Raw genomic sequence first — 24,374 nt, 5'->3', positions numbered from 1 at the left:
TTTTTTTTTTTTTTTTTTTTTTTTTTTTTTTTTTTTTTTTTTGGTTTCAACAACGTTGTAACCTTAATGTTGTGCATGAAAATATATGTCCCAATTTGTTGTTTTGAATGGAAAATATTTCAAAGTTGAAACCTGGTTGTTACATTCAAATTCAACAAACAAATATGTGATATATATATGGTTCTTAAATTAATGTTTTAAGCAAAGCTTAGAACATAGTTATTCTTAATTTAGAATACGATGTAACATAATATCCTAAACTTTAGGCGTTGGAATTGGTCAAATATTCAAATTAATTAGTTTCCTTCCTTAAACTTCTCCTTCTTCTAACCTCTCATTTTCCTCCCAATCCATTCCTTTCCTCCTCTATTTCTCTCTTTCTTCATCTCCCTTTCCATACTACACTCTTTCCCTCCTCCCTCCTCCTCAACAAGACAACATGGTATGCCTTTCTCGTACTTGTTCTTTCGTTGTTATCATGATTATCGAGGTAAAAACTATGTTAACTTTCTTCGTTTGTTGAGTTAGGCGAACTCAGCATCTGGAATGACCGTGAGAGATGAATGTAAGTTGAAGTTCTTGGAGCTGAAAGCAAAGAGGAATTACAGGTTCATCATCTTCAAGATTGAACAACAGGATATTGTGGTAGAGAAACTCGGAAAACCTGAAGAAACATACGAGGATTTCACTGGATCTCTCCCTGCCGATGAGTGTCGCTATGCTGTCTTTGATTTCGACTTCATCACTGATGAGAATTGCCAGAAGAGCAAGATTTTTTTCATTGCATGGTATGCACGTAACAGTAATCAATCGTGGGTTCAACCCAAAAATTGTTTTTTACTCACTATTTTTATGATTAGGTCGTGGGTTCAACTCAAAAATTGTTTTTTACTCGCTATTTTTATGATTAGGTCGTAGGTTCAACCCAGAAATTGTTTTTTACTTGCTATTTTTATGATTAGGTCGTAGGTTCAACCCAGAAATTGTTTTTTATTACTCGCTATTTTTATGATTAGGTCGTAGGTTCAACCCAGAAATTGTTTTTTATTACTTGCTATTTTTATGATTAGGTCGTAGGTTCAACCCAGAAATTGTTTTTTATTACTCGCTATTTTTATGATTAGGTCGTGGGTTCAACCCAAAAATTGTTTTTTACTGCTATTTTTATGATTAGGTCGCCCGAGACATCGAAGGTAAGGGGCAAGATGGTGTATGCGAGCTCGAAGGACAGGTTCAAGAGAGAGCTAGATGGCATTCAATTTGAGTTGCAGGCGACCGATCCGAGTGAGATGAGCTTTGACATTGTTAAGGCACGGGCATTTTAGATGCCGACAAGAAGAAGCTGTCTGTGGCTCGTTTGTGTTTGGTCCAAGTTCATGTGGGATGGTTTGTTATTGAACGAACAATACACATCTTCTAGAGAAGCTTTTGTATTTTTTTTTTTTTTGATTATTTATTATTTTATTTATAACTCAAATATACGTGTAGCCCTTTCATATTTGGATGTTTTGGGAAGTATTTTATAGCATGGTTTGTACTTTGTAGTGTTATGAAATACTTCCTCAAAAAATTGTTCTAATGTTTGAGAGGAAATTGCAAGTTTTTATTTCAAGTTTGAGAATTATCTGAACTCAGATCTCTTCTTTCTTACTTTGATCTCTAAGTTTATGAAAATATTTGATGGTTCCGTATCATATTGTTTTATCATAATATTTGAAGGTTTTGTTGTCTCAAAGGTGTATAACTGTAATAATAAAAATAAAAAAAATTGTCATAATCGCACTTTGACTTTGACGGGAGTGTTGCCTATGGTCAAGCATGACCAAGCAACGTATACTCGAGCCTCAGGCCCTGTTCAAGAAAGTTTTAGAAAATGGAAGTAGATTTCGAAAGAGGCCCAATGTATACTCGAGCCTCAGGCTCTGTTCAAGAAACCTGTTTAAGAAAGTTTTAGAAAACGGGAGCAGGTTTTGAAGGAGAGTTTTGAAAGTTTTGAAAAGTAAGATTTTTAGAAAACGGGGCAGATTGATTTTTGAAAAGTAAGATTTTTAGAAAACGGGGGCAAATTTTGAAGGAGAGTTTTAAAAGCAAGATTTTTGAAAAGTAAGATTTGAGGATTTTTGAAAAGTAAGATTTGAGAAATTGAAATTGGTGTTATATGGAAATGTAAGCAAAAGGCAACAGCTTAGTCGGCACGTTTATCATGCTCGGTCCATGTAAATGGTCGATACCTTGCAAACAACAACGCTCCTTCTCCATATGGAATTCGGAACCCAAAGGCAATCAACAACAGCGCTCCTTCTCCATATGGAATTCGGAACCCAAAGGCAATCAACAACAGCAGACAACGCTCCTTTTCCATATGGAGTTCGAAACCCAAAGACAACAATCAACAACAACGACTTACTGTATATAATTATATATGAGGAACCCAAAAGCAATCAAAGCAAAAATGGCCAATTGCATTCATTAATCAAATTTAAAATTAATAAAGGATTTATATTCAAATATAAATATAAGGGTAAATTAATAAAATATACACTAATTTTCGTAATTGTTAATATTTATTTTAAAAAACATTTTTGAACTTTAAAATTTTAAAAAATACCCCTTTCAAAAATTTCATTAATACTCTTAAACTTTTTTTTAAATTTCAAAAGCACTTTTTTTTAGTTTAAAAATATTATTACAGTGTTCCAAAATTACTTATAAATTTTAAAAAGTATTTAAAGTTGAAAGCGTTAATAATAGTTTTTAAATTTTAGGATATTTTTAAACTTTTTTTTGAAGTAGAGTGTATTAAATTTAAGAGTATTTTAAAAAAAAATATTAATTTTCTAAAATTAATTATAAGAATATTTCAAGAAAAAAAAAAATTTAGAAACATTTTTTTATGACAAAATATATAACATATTAGCGGAGAAACAATCTGAACTGAAATCCTGGTCAATTGGCCCGTAAGTAGAACAGCTCCAACCACACCACGACAAGTGTCACCGCCTCTCAAACTCTAAACTTCCACGTGGCGTGCACCCTTTTAAATGGGTAGACCATATTCAGATCCAAACTTGTGTACAAAAATCACGACCAGAGTGCTCATAATCAACAAAAAAACAATTTTATTCACCAAACCCTTTCACCTTTCCAACTCTTTTGGACCAAAATGGCAGACAGCTCTCAAAGTTTGAGCTACCAAGCTGGAGAAGCCAAAGGCCAAGCCCAGGTTCACTTCGCCCCTGTTTTCTTAAATACTTGGTGGTCATTTAATCGATGATGGCTAACATATTGCTTTATATGATCATGTAGGAGAAGGCGAGTAATTTGATGGACAAGGCAAGTGATACACTCCAATCAACCAAGGAGTCGATACAAGAGGCCGGACAACAGATAGCGGCTAAGGCTCACGGTGCTGCTGATGCTGTTAAAGACGCCACTACCTTCAACAAATGAAGCTTCAACAAATTAGCTTAGGCTTTCATGAATAAAGGCTTTATCATCCAAATGGAAACATCGTATTAATTTAATTTACTCTTTAAACTTGAATTTTGTTGAATTGCACTTCTATTCGATATATGAAATAGAATATTTGAATCTTGTCGTTGAAATCTATGGTTTTAAGTTAGTTAAGCTATGTTTGTCACTGCTAGAGCATTTGATTGCTCAAAGAATTGGAGCATGTGGCTAAAACCACGGTGTTGGGGATTTAAATCCCTCCTCATCCACATGATTGGAATAGCGAACCTAGAGCTATGGAACTTGAAAAACCATGATCAGAATAGCGGACCAAGAGCTATGAAACTTGAAAAACCATGATCAGAATAGCGGACCAAGAGCTATAAAACTTCGGTGTGACATGCTCAATTATTGTGACTATGGTACACAACTTTCATTGTTCACACATCACATGTGGATCGGTGGATTTCTCATAATTGGTGCTACCACGCATTCCTTAATGGAAGTTCCGTTATAGATTAAATACAGTATGCCCAACTCGAATATATATATATATATATATATATATATATGTTTGCTTGTTTTAGCCAACACGTTCGGCAAAATAACAAAAATGTGTCTATTGTCATTAATATGTTCTTGCGGTTTAAGCTAGTATTTCTACATGTTTATAAATATTTTCATTGAAATTTTCTATTAATGAGTGAATTAATTAAATTTATTTTGATTTAATTTAATGATAAAATAGTCGATGTGGGTTCTAGATATTTATAAATATTTTTATTGAAATTTTCTATTAATGAGTGAATTCATTAAATTTATTTTGATTTAATTTAATGATAAAATAGTCGATGTGGGAATCGAGTAGATTTTGCACTGCCTGTTCCCATAAAAACACGCAAAGTTTTTAGTCCTATTTATCTAACGTCTCAAAATCAAAATAAATGGGTTGAATTTTGGAGTAATACAAATTTGGCTTTTGTTTTTATTTCAATTTTAAAAAATAAAAAAAATAAAGAATTCGGATTGGGAATTTGTTTGGCATGAGCATTTTGGCTGTTGTTGCGTGCCCTTTATAAACCCCCCGATGGCATGCGGATGCGTCACTGTTCTTCATAAACATAATACAATTACAATCCCCACCCTCCTTTCTCTGTTCTACACGGCTTTTCCTCATCTCACCAAATGGCTCAGGTTCTTCTTTATCTCTCTCTCTCTCTCTGATTCCTCCGCCCTGTTTTTCTCTTTCCTTCTACGGATTTTCTTTCTGATTTCGAGATTCGCAGAAAGTGGTGCTGAAGGTAATGACGATGACGGACGACAAATCGAAGCAGAAAGCAATCGAAGCCGCTGCTGACATCTACGGTTCGTTTCCGATTCGATTCTTTGTTTTCCGTATCATTTTTCTTCTACATTTACGATCGAAAAATTGTGTGTGATGGTTGGATGAATAGGCGTTGATTCGATCGCCGCGGATCTGAAGGATCAGAAACTTACGGTGGTTGGATCGATGGACGCGGTGGCGATTGTGAAGAAATTGAAGAAAGTAGGTAAAGTGGATATTATATCAGTCGGACCTGCAAAGGAAGAGAAGAAGGAAGAGAAGAAGGAAGAAAAGAAGGAAGAGAAGAAAGAGGAGAAGAAGTAAAGTAGAAGCCAAAAAGTACACAATTCCTTTACTCTTTCTTTCAATTTTTATTTTCCATACATTTTCCATATATATATATGTATACATATGTATTTCTCTTAAAAACATCGAAATCTCTACTGATCCCGGTTAATCGCCGGACTACTCCGCCTCCTCTCCCGCGCGGCCGTAGAATCTGTAAATCCTTCAACCCCTGCTTCAATCCTCACGAAATAAATAACTAATAAAAAGAAATCACAATGAAGCTTGATTTTATATTTTGATTCACCTTATGAAGTATTAGGATCTCCACCTTTTCCCATCCATGACCCCACACTGTCCCTCACCATATCCGCCATATTCTTCACCGTCGCTGCAGTGGTGGAGGTTGCTGGGGAGTATCTCTGTGTTCCTTCATTATTATCCTCTCCCCCCAGTCGCTGAGTCAATTCCTCGGACTCTGTTACCTTCCCTTTGGGCTGATTTTCTCCAGCTTTCACTACCTTCTCTTTACTTGTGTTGTAAGCCTCCGATATCACCTCTGAAAGTGCTTTGTCTTCCTCCCCTGGCTTCAGCTTCTCTGTCACTGCTAAAGCTATCTTCCTTCCATACTCCAATGGCGAAGAAGAGTTGGTGTCTGTGTTTTCCTCTGCTTTACCCCGCATGGGTGAACCCACGCCTGAGATCTTTTCCCCGGAGCTGCTCTGATTTCCTTGGTCTATTCCACTAGCTAAGCCGGGACGGGTCTGTACGTCTTCGTGGTTGAGCTTCATTCTTGCAAATGAATCGAATGTCTGAGAATCCCCTGTTTCTTTGTTCCCTGTTCCACCGCAACACATTCATAAAGATCAAACGGTAAGAAAGAAATTGCTATTGTAGATATGAAGATTCTCGGGAGGATGATTATGGATATATTACCATTGGTATGAGGCTTTTTGAAGAAGCCCAAAGAAAATGTAGAGATTATGCTCAGAGTGGATAATGTTACCTCTTTTTGCTGGATCCAAAGCTTTGACCTCGGAATTATGAGGAGTGTGAGGGTATGGAGCTTTGTCTTTAGGCGCCTGAGGACCCTCCTCCAACCTCCATGGGGACAAAGACATGGTCGTGTTTGGCTCAACAGCAGAGGGACGGCTTGCGGTTTCTCTTGGAGCCGGAGGAGGCTGATCGTGCACCTCTGTCGGCAATCCAATTCCGACATCTTGTTGCTGCCCTTTTCCGGCCATAGCGCTCCTCATTACAGCGCCTTCATACACTGCCAAGTAATAGAAGTGGCACCATCAAATATCCTTATAATTTGAGCTACATGTTTCAGGAAAAGAAAGACATACATGGTGCCCCTTGAAGTTCAGGATCCACCACAGCTCCTCCACCTTCTTCATCTTCGTGATCCTCGGGCTCATGGTGATCGTGGCCATGTCCATGCTTAGTGATCGTGGCCATGTCCATGCTTAGTGATCGTGTCCTTAATCTTCTTAGCCTTTGCCTTAACTTTCTTCAACACTGACTTCTTCTCATGATGCTGCCCATCTTCTTCCCCTTCCACACCTACAAAGTTACACATTCCTAACATTATATCTCTACAAATAAGCAAAGATTTAGGGAAAACGGCTGTTTACTTCGGTGAAGTGCGACGTTGTGAGGGTCATGGTGGTGGTGGGCGTGGTGGCGATGAGGCGCCGTTTGCTGGGACTCCATGATGACAGCCGATGATACTCCTGACAGAGAGAATCGTAGAAGATGGGTATGAGACAAAGGATTTAATAGAAAATAGAGGGGCTGGCCAGCTTCGCATGGGTGTGTGGCAGTTCAAGAAGAAGACACGAAGTGGCTGAGGGTGATAAACACGTATATAGGTATAAGGATCCTTGTCGGACCTATTACCATCCTCGAGTGAACCCACGTTATTATCAAAATATGCCTATAAGATAACTAATCAACGTCTAGTATTTGCCCACGCACATTTTGAATACTTCAATTTTATCAAAAGACTAGTGTTTTAGAATAAACTTAATTATCTTGGGATTTTAAGGAAATTTAACGTAAGATCCACCTGTCTAAATGGATAGAAGCTAGTTTTGATCTGATTCAATCAACTTAAATCGATAAGACTAAGTTCTGAATAGGATTTTGGTTGTATTAGGCCCAACAATTTCAATCCATTTAGTCGCTCGAAGCTTAGCCTATTTTATTAAATAAAAATTTTGAATTTTTTAAATAGACTTTAAATAATAGAAAATGAGAAATATTAAAGAGGAGTAATCTTTTTCTAATTTTCTCATCTCCGTTTGTATGGCTAATATAAATTACGTTAAAAATCTCTAAAATAACTAAATCTCATCACTAGAAGGGCATTTTGGTAAAATCAGTAGCTATTTAACTTGTAAACAATTTCAGAGATATAAAAATACCCTCGAAGCGCGAAATTCTGTTTACGTGACCGTTTTCCCTCTATCGTTGTTGCTCTCAGTCGCTGAAAATGCGAACTCGGTTCCTCCACGTTGATTACTTCGCTCCGGAAAACAAATTCTTCCACCGATTCCCTATACCCTCACCTCGCTTTTTGAAGCCACTTTCCACCGTCGGCGACCTCCTCTGCTTCGATTTTGTCCCTGAAATCTCTCTCGGAATTGATTGGTTAACGATCGATTCTGCTGTCTCCAAGTTCTTTGACGACGTTCTTCCTCGGAGAATCGATGTTGATAATGGTTATCTCGGTGCTGGTGGTCAGTCTTTGAGGTTCTGAGGTTCCTCGGGAGGATTTTCTCTTTGGAGAGTGTTGAAACTCGATTCCTGGAGGTAAAACTTTTTGCTCAATTAATGCAATTGTTGATTTCAATTGAGATCTCGAGTTAATGTTCTTCACTGCTTGCGGCTGTAAACAATCTCTGTTCATGAGAGGTTGTACGAAGTTTTTGTTTAATAGCACAGCAAGCTTGATTGAATTGACGAGCGCTCTTTACTTAAATTCTAGCGATTCTCAAGTCTATCAGAGAATATTCTTCAGAGGCTTTCCTCATTTCTGGATTAGTTACAGTCCTTTTCTCAAACAAATTAAACGAAGCCATTTCTTCAAGTGATGCCAATCTTTAAGGACACAATCCAAAAAAAATTGCAAAATCAAACGGATTGGATATATTTTCTCCTATACATTTGTAACTAGAATACACTGTCATCTAGGAAGTGTTTGTATAAAATTTTTGGAAGTGGTGATTTATGCTTTGATATTTCAAACTCTTCAACTAGCAAGGAGCTACTCTGCCGCGGTGATGTCGTGACCATGGCAGAGAAACCAAAGCACAGGGGGATGTGTTTAAACACCTTACCATGACAATCTTGGAATTTGGGTAAGTTCCTTACTCAAATTCCGTAAGATTGTGTCCCAAGTTTGGAAACTCATTCAATACTCCAGCCAAACGCATTATGTCAATATTTTTTAGAATGAACTTCTACAGACGGATCAAGATGTGTAGGCTGAATTACTTAAAAGGCACAGCTCTCTTCATAGAACGATATTGGAATCATGATTTCAATTAACATCTTTATGAAACCCTAATCTCGATCGGAGACTCAAAAACATAATAGAGACTACGATTATACTCTTTATCTAATTGTTACCGGTGACTTTCTGAACCCTGCACATTGCAAGCCAGTTAGCTGCTAACTTCGTGAAAACATTTCTGGAATACAAGTTCCTCCTATCCGCAACTAGGTGATGTAAGTTTGAGGGTTAAAAAAATGAGCTTGTCCCCCCAAAAGAAATTAAAAAAATAGACAATGAGAAAATAATCTTCTGACAACACATATCTATACTTGTGAAGTGATTTCCAATTTGGTTATTCCGAGTTTTCTGGTTAAGTACTCGATATTTTCCTGCTAGAGCCATGAATACTAATTTCTTTTACTATTTTTCAGGTTTCGCACAGTCATTACAAGTTGTTGTCTTTCGCCTTCTACTTCTGCAAATTTGAGACTTATTTCTGAGTATCTCTCTTCCATTTCCTTCAGTTCTCTTTCCATAGTTTGGTTCCTCTCCTTTAGGGAAGACATCTCCTTAAGGAGATCAATATTACAGTCCTCGGTACCTTTCCCAGCAGTAGACGATTTCAGTTCCTTATTTGATGAGTTAGAGTCCACTTTCCTGCAAAGCATTATTAACAATTACATATTTAAATAAAAAGCTCTTTAACACCCAAAAAATATAAGGAAATAATGAAATGAACATGCTTCTGAATGTGAACTTTTCTGGCAGTATATATTCACAATTATACATAGTTATTTGGGTTTGGAAACATTAATGCATGGAGATGTTTATTGTTATGACAACTGACAAGAAAAATAGGCTTCAAGTTTAATTGATCGGCAGCTTATACCTTCCACAAAGTGCTTCATATACATTGCTCTGGTTCGCTTTCTCTTCTTTATTACTTGCTATGGTGATACCAGAATGGTTTGTTTCCTATATTGCAAAGATATCTGCAATGTTAGCACAGTCTAGAATATGGATAAAGTGATACAAATGAAACACGAAACAAAGTCTAAAAGGGACAACTGTAGAAGTATTATGCAACTTCAAGGAATAAACTAGCTTCAGCTTAAATGGTTAGCGATTAAAGTATCAATATTAGTCAACTAAGTGGGAAATTCTATTCTTTTTTCTTTTTTCTTTTTTATATCATCTTAATTTTTACAGAAAACTATGATATATACCAAGTGCTTGACTTTCTTTTCAACTACTTCATTTATGATGATATGGAATTTATTTAGAAGAAGACCGTAGTCATCTTGATGAGGTATTGTGAATGTCTACAATTACTGACAATGCCTCTCAGAAGAGAAAATTACATTAGGTTGTCAAGTTAATAATGTAGTTTTGTACTTGCATAAGATCTTTGACCATTTGGACTAATTCTGAACATAATCTTGTTCCCATATTGTAGTGTTGAGATTTTTCTCTAGAATAAATATATCTTTGAATTTACTACAACACTAGCTCCTTAAAGCTTTCATTACCAGCCATCTCATTATCTTTCACTTCATCTTTTCAGTATATATCTAATCATAAGATTTGGTACTCTGTAGCTAATATCAATTATGGAGAGGACTTTTGGGAGTGTTATAGGTGAAATAATTGATTGTGTCAAAACCCACCAAAAGAAAAAGCTCAAAGGCCGAGAAGCAAATTTGAAGAGGGTCAATTGAGCCTGAGAGGTCGACTACCACAAGTGCCAACCAAAGTTGAGGCACTTGAAGTGGACCCTCAAGGGTAGTTTGACCATCCTATAGGAGTCAACCGATGGTTGAAAAGACTATGACTTGAGTCTCGATCAAAATCACTCAAGATTCATTTGAGAATTGGTTTGACCATGTAATGGTCCAACCTTGTAACCATTTCTCATACTCAATGCACCACGAGAATCACGACATTTTATAACACTCCATTATGATGAAGGTTTCTCAACCACATAAAAGTTCAGCAAGTCAGAAGATGGAAAGGTACGTCAAAGACACTGACTTATTCCTTTCTACACCTATTATCGACTCAATTACTGACTTGAGCATCAGACTAGTGGTACGTTAGCACTAGACCCTTATGACCTCTCTTTCTCTTGTAGGCACAACGCGGTTCTCGATAATACAATTTATTGTTGATCCGCCAATCAAAATCCGGTATCAACAGAAAACATCAAAATTTCAGAATTTTGTGTCTTATTTTTCATCTGGTTATTTAGTTATAGGGTTCGAGAAGTACCTGAAGCAATTGCATCACCTCTCCTGAAGTTGAAAGCTCCTGTTTGGTATGCGCAAGTGTTTGAGATCCATTATGAATTGATGCTAAGTTTCGATTCAAAGCTGAAATTTCTTGACTTTCCAACTTGATGTTTGATGTGCCAGAAGCTCTCTCCTTATTTTCTAGTTCACTCTTTAATTGGAATACCTGTTTTCTTAGGTTTTCTTTCTCAGAATTTTCTGTCTGTGACTCCTTTTTTAACTCATTAATTTGGGATCTAAGAATTTCCATCTCAGCTAGCAGATTGTCGATTAATGTATCTTGCTCGTGTTTGGAAACTTTAATTCTAGTAAGCTCTTCCTGTGCCTTTTCTACTTCTCTCTTCGAAAAAGCCATCTCTTTTTCCAAAATCTCCTTTTCTTTACTTCTTTCTTCCAATGCTTCCATTTCAGAGACCAAACATTCAGGTTGTTCTCTCTCTGCCTGCTTTTTAGTGTGCTTTTCTGCATTTATTTTTTCTATATTTGATTTCAGCATTTGGATTTCCTCCTGCTGATAGTCTTCCTGCTTTTTTGCATCTTCAAGTCGTCTAGATTTGTTATCTAGCTCCATTGACATGTGATGCATTTCTTTTGCTTTTAACTCTAGCTGGAAGGAAAGGCCATGCAGTTTTTCTTCATTTTGTTCTTTATTTCGCCTGGACTCTTCCTTAGACTTCTGGAGCATTTCTTTCAATACTATTTTCTGCAGACGCAACTCATTGATTTCTTTGACTGCTTTAGTGATTCTCTTTTCATTATCATTTAACTTGGAAGCCATTTCCATCGAGAACTTTTTACTTCTCTCCTGAAGAATGACGGCTTTTATGGCACTTTTCCACCTTGTCTTACTCAATATTTCCTTGGCTTCTATAGCCATTTTTTCCAATTTCACATTGGCATGTTTCATGGCATCGAGTCCATCGTAATACTCGTGTTTCTGCTTTTCCAATTCTCTCTCCAAGCGCTTGATCTGACCTTCAAGTTCATTAATTGAGATCAAAGATTCTGAAAACTCCTCGGTTTGTATTTGGAGTTTCTCTTCAAGTCTTTCTATTTCGGATTCAAGTTCTCTTATAACAGCCAGAGAACCTGAATATTCATTCTGTTTTATTTGATATTCTGTCTTGTTTCTCTCTAACTTTGCAGACATGTCACTGTTTTCTCGCTTGAGGATTTCATTTTCCGACATAAGTTGTTCTAAATGCATTTCTAGCTCTTCCATGTTCTTCAAGTGCATTTCTATTTCACTATTTAAATCTTTGATCTCCTGTTTCAACAAATCCACTTCCTTGACATCGTCATACTCTTGAATCAATTCTTTTGAGAGCTTTGGGTCCTTATCATTATTCTCTTTGCAATGGCCAACAGCTTCCTGTTCTCTATCACTCTCCCAGGATTCTAAACTTCTTGATAGATCAGCTATTACCCTATTTTTTAGCTCAATCATTTCTTCAAGATCTCTCACAGCAAGAACTAAATCAGAGTTGGACTCCTTTGTTATCTGCAGTTGTAGCTGAAGATCAGTTCGTACTTCCTTTTCCTGCTTAAGCTCCTCCCCTATTGCTGCCAACTGAACCCTTGCTTCCTTAATCTCGGACTTCAAATTCTTCGAGTCCTCAGAATCGTCATTGCATTTCTTCAAGAACTTGAGTTGTTTGCCCTCTGTTTTGAGTGAATCTCTTTCCTCAGTGAGGCAAATGATTTGTCGTGATAGATTCTGCCCTTGTATAGTCTCCTTTGTGACCTGTTTGCGAAGAGACTGTAATTCCAGTTCTGTTACTTCTAGCTTTCTCGTGAGCATTACATTTTCATTCTTTACTCTTTCAATAGAACTATTAGGGACCTGGTGCATCCTCTCTCTTGCAGTGTTTTCTTCAGGACTATTTGCAGAGTCGCCAAAACTTCCATCTGAAGCTGAACCCAGGGACCATTCTGTATTTGATCGCTCGTGTGCTTGGTTTTTCACTCTAGTGGTGTCAACTGTTGCCTTCCTAGGCATGGAGTTCTGTCTAGGGGGTGACAAGAGGGTAGGACTTCGTACACCATTCGTCATTGATCTGGAACCCTGTTGAGTACTTCTTTCACCATTATTACCATCCCAGTATGATGCAAATTTAGCTGAACTAGAGCCAGGGGGCACTCTAGAGTTGCCATTTTGTTCAGCATCCTCACGTAATGTATTTTGGTCACCATTCTGCAATTCAACCATACTCTATATAAATAGGATCAAGCCAATGGTTTCGTACATTTGAAATGTTTGGAAAATTGGCATGAGACCTTACTTCTGTGAGATAATGGTTGCCTTCTGTACTAGAAAAGCTAAGCTGGCTATTAAAGCTATTCTCATGTTGAAGTGCTGCGCCTCCACTCTCTTCAATATCCCTGCCAATTGGAAACTAAAACTTCATAAGGAAAGAAGGTCACACTGTAAATTAAAATGAAGCTTAAGTTTTTGATATTACCCTTGGTCATTATCCCCTTCCATCTTGTGAATGGTAACCTGTTTCATCAAAACCCATGAAAATCAGGAATATTCACAATGAAATAGAAGTTTGACTAGACTTCAAATTGCTAGGTAGAGCTACAACGGATGGAGAGAGATAGAGAGAACCAACGTGTAATATGGCACCAGAGTTTGCAAACTTAAGAGGTAGGGAAACAGTCATGGGTTCAGTCTCCGCCTCAAAATCTGCAAAATCGATCGAAGCTTCACCTACAAAGCCAGATTTGGATGATCCCTGCATAGTGCATACACATACATATAGAATTTTACAAGTTGCTCCCACCAGATGGCTAATTGCAAGTTGTAGAAAATATAGAAGTTTATGTTGCTATGCCTTACAGTTGAAACAACAAAATGGTAAATTTTCTCATTGATTTTTCCTGTTTTTATCTCTCTAACAAGCTTGACTGTTTCATAGACAGGATTCTCCCAGAAACAAGTTCCATCCTGAATTGCAGCTTTCTCTAGCTTCACTGTTGCCTTCCCCACATCATCTGGCACCAAAGATATCATCAAAGCCGATTTCTTCAACTTCGGCACCTGAATGAAGATCAATATTATCAAGTAAGATCTTGTCCCTCTCCCTTCATTTATCACAAACCACACTCGTACACATTGACACAAATAAGTGCAAGCTTCGTTCAAACTCTCTTGCATCAGCTTTTAATCTCTTTAGAAGGGGTAGAAAATTTATAACTAATTGACAGGAAAATAAAAAATAAAAAATAAAAAATAAAAAATTTCGGGTAGAAGAAGCCATTTCATGTTGAGCAGAGAAAAATGTAGCTATCCCCTCCGGCCTGCAAAATCAATACCTGAGTTGCCCGGAACTGTAATTTGAATACAGCTTTGATCTTCTGCTTCTTGCTCCACGATTTGAACATTGTTTCAGTTCTGTTTTAGATCTCAGACAAGGAAAACCTCTAATCGGTGGAATATACGAATATACAATGTTGTGTAGAACTTGATGGGATAGTGATAACTTATTCTGGTTTGAACCGGAATTAATTCTGTCCTCCCTGGTCGCTGCAAGATAGGAAAATCCAGAAAGCAGCAATAAAAGCTGGGGGCCTGTAAAAATTAAATTTTGTGGGCTTAGAGCAGGTTCATTAGAGGAGGTGGAAAAGATGAGGAGAAACTAGCTATAGGGAAGGAGAACTGAGAAGTTTCTCTGCCATGGCGGGCGGCAATCAGACAATACCGCAGTGTACAGTGTTGGAAGGAACAACGCTGAAGTGCAATATGGTTTAGTTTTGGCCGAAAAGGCTGGCGGTGCTGTAGTGCTTTTTCAAAATGACAAATGTGCCCCTATACTTTAATGATGCCTCCTCATCAACAACCAAAACAAAACTTTATTTTAACGCCGGAAGCCACCAGCTTTTGGGCTTAATTTTATTTAATCACATTTAGGAATTGATTTTATATAAATTTCAATGGCAGTTTAGGGTTCGCTTTTCCAGGGCACAGTGGTCCTTCACTATTCAAGTGTGATATAACAAACAACCATGTTTCTATGTCAAGGTCCGATTCCAAAATGGTATACCAATATTTTTATTACTTTGTTGATTTAAATCTACAACTTTGCTGTCTTAATCAATTAATGTACTTTTTTATTAGTAATTAATATCCTGTCTGTCTTTCTCTCTAATTAGATGGAGTCAGCGTGATACACAAATTTCAGGTATGTTTTCTATTTATTTTTTGTTAGTATTTACTTTTTTTTAATATAATATAATAGAACTATGGTAATGGATGATTTATCCACTAAATTATATTTAAATTGATAAATTGGTCAGGGAAGAATAAAGGTTAAAACTCTCTTATTAAACTAAAAAAATTAGTACAACTAAATATTATTTTATTATTATGTTTTATATATGAAAAGGCATGTAGAATAATAAACAGGTTTTTTTTTTTTTTTTAGTATTCCTATTTAATAATCAAAATGACCATTTTATATCACTCAAGAATTGGAGAATAAATTTTATACATTTTTTTCTCCATAAAATAAGGATTATATATATTAGTTAGAAATGAGAATATAAGTTTCTTTTTAAAGAGTTATCGAGAAGATTAAGTTGAGACGGGCTCAATAGTCAAAAAGATAAAAAAGAGGATTTTTTATTTTTTTTATTTTTTATTTTTTTATTTTTATTTTTTAATTGCGTAAACCTGTAAACCAATATAAGAAGGCCATTAAATGTAAGGTTGAATAATTGGATTGTTAATTAAAATAAAAATATCTGTAAAATGAGTGGAAACACGTGGGTTCATGTGCCCTTTCCACTCCAAATATAATCAATCATTAATCCACTGAGTATAGATTCCAGCTGCCTGCTTCCTTCTTGGAATTTCACTTCTCCATCCTGCCACTAAAATACACAAAAGAAATTAATTAAAATATTTAATACATCATAAATATTAAAATTTCCATTTTTTCTTCATATTATTTAAAAAATTTAATTAAAGGACTTTGTGGGCTTGGGTCAAAGTGAAGAAAATGGAGGAAATTGTGGGCTTGGGTCAAAGTGGCCCATTCAGCATTATACTCCATTTTTTAAACCTTAGAATGAAATGCATCCATTTTAAAATTTAATAGGCAACCTCGTGGATCTCAAACTCTATTATAAATTCACAAATCAAACCCATAAAAAGGCCCTGACAGAACCAACGAACGAACAAACAATCCGACACCCAGAGGGTTCCAGAATTGCTTGGACTTTCACAGTAGAGAGAGAGAGAGAGATGATGCCGGCGGTGAAAGCTTTTCCGTTCACCGTGATCAGTCACGGGCTCGCAGTGGTGGCGCTCATCATGGTGCTCATTTGGACCATTCACTTCAGAGGCGGCCTTGCTTGGGAGTCTGTCAATAAGAGTCTCATCTTCAACGTAACTCTCTCCCTCTCTCTTTACCTTTCTTTTTTATTTTACTCATTTTTTTATTTTTCTTTTTAGGTTAAAAGTAATCTCAATTTTAAAAGTTTTAATTTGGATTTAATTTCAGCTTTTTTTCTTTAATTTTATAATTGTTACAAACCATTTGCATGTTTACCTTTATATATATATATATATACACACACACATAGATCCATTCTTTTGTTTTTCAATAAAAGAAAAAAGAACGATATTTCCAACTTTTAAGTCCTACTTCTCACTTCCCACCTACTTTCATTAATGCTTTATTTGATGATTTGATTTTCAAATCATCTCACCATCTCATCATCTAAATCATAAATCATAAAGGTGGGGTGGGGTTGGATTAGTTTTTTTTTTTTTTTTTTCATTTTTTTTTTTTTCAATTTAGATTGAGTTAAAAAATTCAACGTCAGTTTGCTGGTTGACTCGTTAGTTGACGTTTTTAAGGTTTAGTAAACCAGAAATTAGAGTTACAATCTCATCTTGCTTTTAAGATTATTATGAACATTAAGAATATTTAACTTGTGACTTATAAAGGTTTGATATTTGAGTTTTATAACTTAGGTTAGTTGTGACTTATAAATGTTTGATATTTGAGTTTTATGAGATGTATTTTTATTTTTAAGATTATTATGAACATTAAGAATATTTAACTTGTGACTTATAAAGGTTTGATATTTGAGTTTTATAACTTAAGTTAGTTGTGACTTATAAATGTTTGATATTTGAGTTTTATGAGATGTATTTTTTTAAATAATTGAAATACATCCCAACAACCCAATCCAAGGAAAGGGTAGAGTTATCATGGTTATCAATTCTATTTAAGTTGTTCAGGCCACCAACTTAGTCAGTATATACTCTTAAATTTTATACTTTTATAATAAGAATCATCCATTAACCTTAAGAAAAAGTTTGTGGCGAATGTAACACGAAATTAAATATGAAACATAATATGAAATTCAAAAAATTCCCACTCCTATGAAATAATGTTTATAGAATAAGGTTTCTATATAATTTAAAGTTAGTGTGAAAGGATATATCTGGATTATTAATAAGATAATCATACTATATCAATAATATTTGTGGTCAAATCTGAAGTCAACTTTCAAATTATCTTTCATGTAAAATAATTTTTTAAATAATATCATACTCTTAAAATTTTTTAGAATTAAGGTTTCAAAAACGACAATCTTAAATAATATATATATAGATTTAATTTTCTCGACTCAGTAAGTTTGAATTTTTTAGACGCGTCAACAGACCATCAATATTAATTATGCTCTCATTAGGTTCATCCTGTTTTTATGCTATTCGGATTGATCATCATAGGAGGCGAAGGTAATGATTTAATTAAATTCTATATTTTTAGTTAATTTCCATTTGAAAATAAAATTAATTATTAGTAATTCGAAATAATGCGTTCAAAAATCATGCAGCAATAATCAGTTATAAATCACTGCCGTTCAGAAAAGAAGTAAAGAAGGTGATCCATCTGGCGCTAAACGGCGTCGCATTGGTTCTAGGCATTGTGGGAATCAGCGCTGCATTCAAGAACCATAACGAGAGTGGGATCGCTAATCTTTACAGCTTACATTCCTGGATTGGAATTGGCGTAATTGTCCTCTACGGCATCCAGGTATTTACGTAATTGCCACCCATCATTTTAATTTCTTTAATTTTAATTTTTTAAAATCGTATTTATTTATAACTTAAGATTTGAAAATGGGCAGTGGTTGTACGGATTCGTGACATTTTTCTTCCCCGGAGGGTCCGCCGATCTTCGAAGAGCGACGCTGCCATGGCACGCGCTGTTGGGCGCGTGTGTGTACGTATTGGCCGCCGCCAACTCGGCGCTTGGCTTCCTCGAGAAGCTGACGTTTCTGCAGAGCTCCGGCGTCGCCAAATACGGCACTGAGGCCTTGCTCGTCAACTTCACCGCCATCACCACCGTCGTTTTTGCAGTGTTTGTGATTTTGTCTGTCATTTCACAGCCCTCCTCCGACCAACACCACGACGATTATAGAATCCATTCGGCTAAGTGATGCGTGTCTGTGACTATTATGGTATTGATGACCATAAAAATTAAACCTTTTCAATTAACCGTGTTTGCATATTATGCTTTTTAAACCATCAAATTGTTATTTTGCATTTTCTTTGTTGTGTTTAAATTTGCATGCTAGAATCATTTAAGTACTCTTGATCAAACTATTTTGTGGAGTTATTCGAATCACGAGTTTTATTTCCTTCTAATCTTGATCATTAAGATAATCTGTGACTTTGGAGAGGAGGAGAAAACACCATTTATAAGGGTTGAGAGGAAGTTCGAAAGGGAAAGCTCAAAGAGGACAATATCTGCTAACGGTGGATCTGGGTCGTTATAAATAGTATTAGAGCCAGACACCGAACGATGTATCAGCCTTTTCGCTATTCTTCGAAGGGTAGACACGAGGCGGTGTGCCAGTAAGGACGCTGGGCCCCGAGGGGGGGGGGGTGGATTGTGACCTCTTACCTTGGTTGGGGAGGAGAACAAAACATCATTTACAAGGGTGTGGAAACCTTCCCCTAGCTAATGCATTTTAAAGCCTTTTGAGGGGAAGTCCCAAAGAAAAGCCTAGAGAGACAATATCTGATGGATCTTGGCCGTTACATAATCTGTTTGCAAACTTTCCCTCAGATTGATTCTTCGTCGTTTTTGGGGTTTTGACATTAAATCTAGAGCTCTCGTTCTTTAACGAAATTCTTAGATTGAATCCTACGAAATTCATATCACTTCCTCGCATTTACCTAATAGACACTTTGATCAGTATTTTGTCACGACAATTATATGTCGGAGTTGCTCAACTTTATTAACGGTGTAAATTCCTATAAATTGGAGTAAAACCACTAAAGCTCCCTCAACCTTCTCGAAAGGAGGATTATTTACTAAGTATTTTAATACAGTTAAGAGTATAAAAAATAGGTGACCGGAAATCGTCACATCTAAATTTTTTTTTATGAATTTACAAACCAACTAAATTAAATATATATTTTAGACCTTATTATATACTTTTAATTATTCTAATCACTCTAAAATTTGATTATTTTAATCTCATTTAATAATATTTTTTATAATAGTGGGTTGATGACATAATTATTTGAATGACTTCAACTGAATATTTGATGTTGCGTAGCCAAAAGAAAATTAAGTTGGAGGGTTATATTCCAGAGTGGAATTTAATTTATTACAAAATAATATGAACACATCCAAAAAAAAAAAACAAAAAAACAAAATTTCCATACATGCCAAACTGCCGACACCCCAGGTATGGAAAATACATGTAATTAATTTTTAATATAAATAATTAAATAACTTAAAATCCATAATTTTCCACCTAAATTTCAATATTTATTTTATTTTAGTTCTTATAATTTAGTTTTTTTTTTCTCATTTATATAAATATTTATATATTAAAACCATATATTATATGGGCCAGTTGTCATTAGCTCATTTGAATAATTTTTTAGATTATTTTATTCATGCAAAGTGTTTAATGTTTGCGTGAGCGGTAATACATGAACCATTATAAAATTTAGAAAAAAAATTCTGCACAAGTTTAAACTTTAAATTGATGTCATGAACTCACATAGGTTGACTTAGATTTCAAATGACAAAATCGAACTTTCATATAGATAAATTGGTGATATCAACTTAAACTAATTAAGTAAGTGACTTTAGTGTTGGAGTTAAATAATTGAATGTATGATGCGCACGTCCCATGACCCTATGATGCGCACGTCCCATGACCCTACATGCACCATATTATATTACTATGCTCCTCAAGAATACGTTATTATTTTTTTTCATTAAAAAATGTTTTATTTTTATATTTCTGCGTATGTTTTTTAAGAAGGGTATGTGGTGGCGCCTCTAATATAAGTAATAAAATTATGAACGTGATTAAATTTTTTTTTTTAATTTACTTATAAAAAATATTCAAATTTTTAGAATTTGATATAAAAATTTCATTATTTCTGAAAATTAAGCCAGGGTGTGTAGGGTTTAATACCAAAAAAAGAGTGGGAAAAGGACAGAACAAACGTACAATGCCTCAAAAAAAAAAAAAAAAAAAAAAAAAAAAAAACTTCCTTTATATTTATAACTGTTTTTTTTTATTATTATTTATTTAATATTTATAGCATGCTTGCCAAAATTATAACTAATATATGGTTTTCATAATGTTTTTATTTTTTTTATCCTTAATTTCCATATTTTCTTTGTGCTTTAATCTTATTTATTAAAATTAACATTTTATTTTTAATAAATATGCTCTTAATGTTTTGAAATTGATGTAGAAGCAAGATAACTATGTGTCAAATTTAATAATTAATGCTTGGTGTGATGGGTAAGGTAATTTATGTGGACATAATTTAATCTCTCCAATTCATTCGTGACCTTAAATTTCTACGCCTTTCAATTTTAAAATTAATTAATTAATTCTAATATAATTGACCTTTTTCGACTTGCATAGAAATTTTTAAAATTTTTAAAATTAAAAAAAAAATTAAAATTTAGAATTTAATGTAATAAAACATAATTTCCAATTAAAGTTATTATGTAACAACGTAAATGTTGGTTTATTTATATTGAAAAAGATAATAACGTAATTAATTATTTTTGTTTATCAACAGTGAATTGACATTGAATGAGCATTAATTTTGAATAATAAAAACTTGGAGAACGTTATGACGTTAGAGCCGTTATTGGTTGTACCAAATACCATTCATTATTTTACCTTATAACCCAAATTTAGAATATGAATTTTAATTAAATTAAAATTAATTATTGCTTATTGATTAAATTAAGTATGATCTTACTGTCAATAGGAAATAATAGATATTCTACAAAAATGGAAATTAAATTTTTTTAATATTTATTTATTTTTTACAGTTTTCGTAAAACTTGGATTAATAATAGATATTCTACAAAAATGGAAATTAATTTTCTTTTATATTTATTTATTTTTTTTATAGTTTTTGTAAAAACTTAGATTACGTCATTAAATGAAATTATTTATTTGACAAAATCTACCTTACGCTCTTAATTACGTCAAATTAAATCAACCATTTACATCCAAACTAGATTTAAAAAAACATTCCAATTTTAAAAAAAAAAAATAATAATAATTAAACTGTTAATTTTCAATTTTTTTTAATCTAGACTGTTATTTCACTTAAATATTCAATTGGATGGTTTCAAATAGTGATTATATATCCTGATTAGGTTTAATTCTTTGAAAGCCAGAGATTTAGTTTGTTTGTGAATTGACATTTTTGTAGTCGGAAAATAGAGCTTTTAAGATTATTAAAAAAATTAAAAATAATTGACATTTGTAACGGTGATGCATTGTGACCAAGATTTTAGTTATTACTCTAACGGGTGAACTCATTTATAAAATTTTACTGATTCTAATTTCTTCTGGATAAAAAAAAATATATATTTGTTTATATAATTAAAAAAGAAAAAAAAGAATTAAATAATGGGTATGGTGTTTGGGACGTTAAAGTGTGTTGAATATGATGCCAACTCACATTAAGTAATATGTAACCATCATCCAGCTCAGTCTTCAACACAACCAACAGTTTCCCCACTTTCCCCTTCCTCCTCCCTCCTTTCCTCCCAGATTTCCCCCATGGCTGACGCTTCCAACAACCCCGAATCGGCGGCGCCACCCTCCAATCCTCCGCCCCAACCGGCCGAAGAAGAAGCCTCCAAAGACGTCGCCGAGGAGAAAGCTGTAATTCCACCTCCCCCTCCACCCGTCGAAGACAAGCCCGACGACTCCAAAGCCCTTGTTCTAGTTGAAAGTAAATAATCAACAAACCCACCTTTTATTTCATGTGTTTTACATAAATCCATCGTTAATTTTCAGCTCGGAGTTGAATTTAGGGCTTTTTAATCGATTATCTTGCTCTGTTATTCTCTGTGTTCTGTTCTTGTGTTCTTCAGAGGTTTCAGAACCAGATGAACCCAAATCCACCGAGGGCTCTGTAAACAGAGGTCTTAATTACAAAAACCCTTAATTCTTTTCTTAATTATTGTTTGTTTCAATGAAATTTAAGAATTAATTTAATTGTTCAGATGCTGTTCTAGCAAAAGTTGCAACAGAGAAGAGGTTGTCGCTGATTAAAGCTTGGGAAGAAAGCGAGAAATCAAAGGCTGAAAACAAGTAAGATTGTTTCATTTCCTCACCATTCTCTTCGATTTCGTTTTGAAATTGAAATTCACTGAAACCCCTTTGAGCAGAGCTCACAAGAAGCTGTCCTCTGTCGTGGCATGGGAGAATAGCAGAAAAGCGTCTGTGGAGGCTGAGTTGAAGAAGATTGAGGTACCCATTGCTCTGTTCGGCTACCCATTTTGGGTGTCTTTTTTGGGGTTTGGTTAACTGTACGGGAATTTGATTTGCAGGAAAGCTTGGAGAAGAAGAAGGCTGAATACGTTGAGAAAATGAAGAACAGAATTGCTCTGCTTCACAAATCTGCGGAGGAGAAGAGGGCGGTGATCGAAGCTATGCGCGGAGAGGATCTTCTGAAGGCGGAGGAGACGGCGGCGAAGTATCGCGCCACTGGTACTGCACCGAAGAAGCTTTTTGGGTGCTTTTAGAACTGAATGTGTCTGGTCTGATCACTGATTAGTGTTCGTGTCTTGAAATGTTCTTATTATTTGGTTGTTCTTGTTGTTTGTGGTTGATTTATTGGTGTGTTTAGTGAAGGGGTTTATTTATTTTTAATTGTTTGTGAATATGATATTTGGACCAACATTACTTTGAATGTAAATCATTGTTAAATGTTTGTTAAGATATTTTATTAGACAGTACTTTTGTTTTTTTTTTTTTTAGTAAATTTCTTCAGGAATCGGATCGTTTAAATCTAAGAATCAATGGTTTAGTCGTTCTTGAATTTCTATATTCAAAATTTTATTAGTGAAAAGGGAATGAATTATTCATCGGGTTAAAAATTGTTTTAATTTTATTATGAATTAAAATAAAACAATGTATACGAGAGCAGGAACTCAACCTTTATAAAAATTTTAGAAAAATTTTAGCTCGCTGACAATTCTAATTATATTTGTAGCTATAACTCGAACACAAAGTCAAGAGTGACGAGAGTCTCTTGAAAGAATATTTAGAGAAGAAGAATTCAAGGGAGAGGAGAGTTTTATTCTGGGAGATTAACTCGATCTAAAAGTCTAAATTATTATTAAAAATAATATAATATGATAGACAATATTAAATGGTAAATAAAATAATAAAAAAATATGATTAAAAAAAAAAAAAAATTAATTTTTATTTTTTTTTTGTTTTGGATTTCCGTCCCGAAATGAATTTCTGGGCTTTAATAAGTTTGAAAGGGGTTGACTTTGAATTTCGTTTAAGAATTGACCCAATTCAAGTTGGACCTTATATTCACTCGAGCTTTTGTCTTAAAATGATTTATCAAGCCCATTCAACTATTATGGGTTGGCTCCCAAATGTATTTTGAAATGACCTATTGAACTTATTTTTTGGGCTTTAGAAGATCTTCGATAAAAACGTTACGAGATTAGCTCATTGAAGTTAAAAATAACCCATCCTAAAATCTATCACATATTTATAGCTTATGATTGGTCAACGAATTCGACCGAGTTTTGTATTCTTTGCAATTAACTAAAGTTTTGCTTATCAAGTTGGCACTAATTTCAACTAACGGAAAGTTCAACCGTATAATCTTCTCAAAACACATCAAATAAACAAGAATCTTACCTTATAATACAAGGTATTCGGGAAAGTCAGATTGAGACATCTTTTAGACTCAATCCAATTGTTCGAATTCTAAATTTTTTTTCAACCCAAACAACCTTTATTAGATAATCAACCCAACTCAACCTAACCATAAAATTTGTTGGTTGAATTTCTAAATTATTTATTCAAAAATTTATTTTTAATAAAAAAATAAAATGTTAATTAGTAAAACATTTATTTATTTATTTTTAAATAAGATTTTCTACTCAATTTTAATATATATTTTTTAAAATTAAAAATAAATTTATGAACAAACTCAAAATTCTCCAAAAAAAAAAAAAAAAAA

The 24,374-nt window shown here is 34.4% G+C and overlaps 7 protein-coding genes and 2 long non-coding RNA genes across 9 annotated transcripts; 7 read left to right on the top strand and 2 right to left on the bottom strand.

Moving 5' to 3' along the window:
* Window positions 1–330: 330 nt before the first annotated feature.
* Window positions 331–1,603, top strand: LOC111459638 (actin-depolymerizing factor 7). The gene is made up of 3 exons (XM_023102636.1): window positions 331–442; window positions 529–788; window positions 1,175–1,603. The coding sequence occupies exons 1-3, from the start codon at window positions 440–442 to the stop codon at window positions 1,323–1,325; spliced, it is 414 nt and encodes a 137-aa protein (XP_022958404.1). The 5' UTR covers window positions 331–439; the 3' UTR covers window positions 1,326–1,603.
* A 1,527-nt stretch (window positions 1,604–3,130) lies between these two features.
* On the top strand, window positions 3,131–3,574 carry LOC111459699 (stress-induced protein KIN2-like). Its single transcript, XM_023102721.1, has 2 exons — window positions 3,131–3,223; window positions 3,307–3,574. The coding sequence occupies exons 1-2, from the start codon at window positions 3,164–3,166 to the stop codon at window positions 3,448–3,450; spliced, it is 204 nt and encodes a 67-aa protein (XP_022958489.1). The 5' UTR covers window positions 3,131–3,163; the 3' UTR covers window positions 3,451–3,574.
* Window positions 3,575–4,539: 965 nt separating this feature from the next.
* Window positions 4,540–5,341, top strand: LOC111459098 (heavy metal-associated isoprenylated plant protein 39-like). Its single transcript, XM_023101852.1, has 3 exons — window positions 4,540–4,647; window positions 4,740–4,818; window positions 4,908–5,341. Exons 1-3 carry the CDS (start codon window positions 4,639–4,641, stop codon window positions 5,099–5,101), a joined length of 282 nt encoding a protein of 93 aa, XP_022957620.1. The 5' UTR covers window positions 4,540–4,638; the 3' UTR covers window positions 5,102–5,341.
* On the bottom strand, window positions 5,162–6,794 carry LOC111459097 (low-temperature-induced 65 kDa protein-like). Its single transcript, XM_023101851.1, is given in 6 exon segments — window positions 5,162–5,294; window positions 5,370–5,900; window positions 6,069–6,335; window positions 6,412–6,541; window positions 6,543–6,628; window positions 6,700–6,794. Coding segments are annotated over 5 exon segments (1,092 nt in total). The 5' UTR covers window positions 6,779–6,794; the 3' UTR covers window positions 5,162–5,294; window position 5,370.
* Window positions 5,859–7,026, top strand: LOC111459099. The gene is made up of 2 exons (XR_002713236.1): window positions 5,859–5,935; window positions 6,396–7,026. It is a non-coding gene; the product is annotated as an uncharacterized LOC111459099 (long non-coding RNA).
* Window positions 7,027–8,835: 1,809 nt separating this feature from the next.
* On the bottom strand, window positions 8,836–14,548 carry LOC111459178 (myosin-1-like). The gene is made up of 8 exons (XM_023101951.1): window positions 14,171–14,548; window positions 13,695–13,895; window positions 13,468–13,590; window positions 13,315–13,352; window positions 13,135–13,234; window positions 10,833–13,046; window positions 9,454–9,539; window positions 8,836–9,221 (listed from the first exon to the last, which is right to left on the bottom strand). The coding sequence occupies exons 1-8, from the start codon at window positions 14,237–14,239 to the stop codon at window positions 8,972–8,974; spliced, it is 3,081 nt and encodes a 1,026-aa protein (XP_022957719.1). The 5' UTR covers window positions 14,240–14,548; the 3' UTR covers window positions 8,836–8,971.
* On the top strand, window positions 9,554–10,767 carry LOC111459183. Its single transcript, XR_002713252.1, has 2 exons — window positions 9,554–10,576; window positions 10,696–10,767. It is a non-coding gene; the product is annotated as an uncharacterized LOC111459183 (long non-coding RNA).
* Window positions 13,836–18,517, top strand: LOC111459179 (transmembrane ascorbate ferrireductase 1-like). The gene is made up of 7 exons (XM_023101952.1): window positions 13,836–13,919; window positions 14,796–14,876; window positions 15,008–15,036; window positions 15,955–16,244; window positions 17,561–17,609; window positions 17,708–17,907; window positions 18,002–18,517. The coding sequence occupies exons 1-7, from the start codon at window positions 13,900–13,902 to the stop codon at window positions 18,311–18,313; spliced, it is 981 nt and encodes a 326-aa protein (XP_022957720.1). The 5' UTR covers window positions 13,836–13,899; the 3' UTR covers window positions 18,314–18,517.
* Window positions 18,518–21,820: 3,303 nt separating this feature from the next.
* Window positions 21,821–23,109, top strand: LOC111459182 (remorin-like). Its single transcript, XM_023101957.1, has 5 exons — window positions 21,821–22,115; window positions 22,258–22,308; window positions 22,390–22,477; window positions 22,555–22,636; window positions 22,717–23,109. The coding sequence occupies exons 1-5, from the start codon at window positions 21,941–21,943 to the stop codon at window positions 22,909–22,911; spliced, it is 591 nt and encodes a 196-aa protein (XP_022957725.1). The 5' UTR covers window positions 21,821–21,940; the 3' UTR covers window positions 22,912–23,109.
* Window positions 23,110–24,374: the final 1,265 nt, after the last annotated feature.

This window comes from Cucurbita moschata, unplaced genomic scaffold (assembly GCF_002738365.1).
Source record: "Cucurbita moschata cultivar Rifu unplaced genomic scaffold, Cmos_1.0 Cmo_Scf00022, whole genome shotgun sequence".
NCBI classification, from domain to species: domain Eukaryota; kingdom Viridiplantae; phylum Streptophyta; class Magnoliopsida; order Cucurbitales; family Cucurbitaceae; genus Cucurbita; species Cucurbita moschata.
The sequence above is the reverse complement of the archived record's forward strand: the minus strand, read 5'-3'. Positions and strand labels throughout refer to the sequence as shown.

What these genes read in the sequence shown, in the direction of transcription:
- LOC111459638 (XM_023102636.1), top strand. An exon ending in AAGATTTTTTTCATTGCATG is followed by an intron (nt 789 to 1,174) that starts GTATGCACGTAA and finishes TTTTATGATTAG; the next exon opens with GTCGCCCGAGACATCGAAGG.
- LOC111459699 (XM_023102721.1), top strand. Translation starts at nt 3,164, where the DNA reads ATGGCAGACAGCTCTCAAAGTTTGAGCTACCAAGCTGGAGAAGCCAAA. An exon ending in AAGCCAAAGGCCAAGCCCAG is followed by an intron (nt 3,224 to 3,306) that starts GTTCACTTCGCC and finishes ATGATCATGTAG; the next exon opens with GAGAAGGCGAGTAATTTGAT.
- LOC111459098 (XM_023101852.1), top strand. An exon ending in AGCCGCTGCTGACATCTACG is followed by an intron (nt 4,819 to 4,907) that starts GTTCGTTTCCGA and finishes TTGGATGAATAG; the next exon opens with GCGTTGATTCGATCGCCGCG.
- LOC111459179 (XM_023101952.1), top strand. Translation starts at nt 13,900, where the DNA reads ATGAAGATCAATATTATCAA. An exon ending in GCGTGATACACAAATTTCAG is followed by an intron (nt 15,037 to 15,954) that starts GTATGTTTTCTA and finishes AAAATTTAATAG; the next exon opens with GCAACCTCGTGGATCTCAAA. An exon ending in TTGTCCTCTACGGCATCCAG is followed by an intron (nt 17,908 to 18,001) that starts GTATTTACGTAA and finishes GAAAATGGGCAG; the next exon opens with TGGTTGTACGGATTCGTGAC.
- LOC111459178 (XM_023101951.1), bottom strand. Translation starts at nt 14,239, where the DNA reads ATGTTCAAATCGTGGAGCAAGAAGCAGAAGATCAAAGCTGTATTCAAA. An exon ending in GCAACCATTATCTCACAGAA is followed by an intron (nt 13,047 to 13,134) that starts GTAAGGTCTCAT and finishes GTTGAATTGCAG; the next exon opens with AATGGTGACCAAAATACATT. An exon ending in AGGTGATGCAATTGCTTCAG is followed by an intron (nt 9,540 to 10,832) that starts GTACTTCTCGAA and finishes TTTGCAATATAG; the next exon opens with GAAACAAACCATTCTGGTAT.
- LOC111459182 (XM_023101957.1), top strand. Translation starts at nt 21,941, where the DNA reads ATGGCTGACGCTTCCAACAACCCCGAATCGGCGGCGCCACCCTCCAAT. An exon ending in AAATCAAAGGCTGAAAACAA is followed by an intron (nt 22,478 to 22,554) that starts GTAAGATTGTTT and finishes CCCTTTGAGCAG; the next exon opens with AGCTCACAAGAAGCTGTCCT. An exon ending in CTGAGTTGAAGAAGATTGAG is followed by an intron (nt 22,637 to 22,716) that starts GTACCCATTGCT and finishes TTTGATTTGCAG; the next exon opens with GAAAGCTTGGAGAAGAAGAA.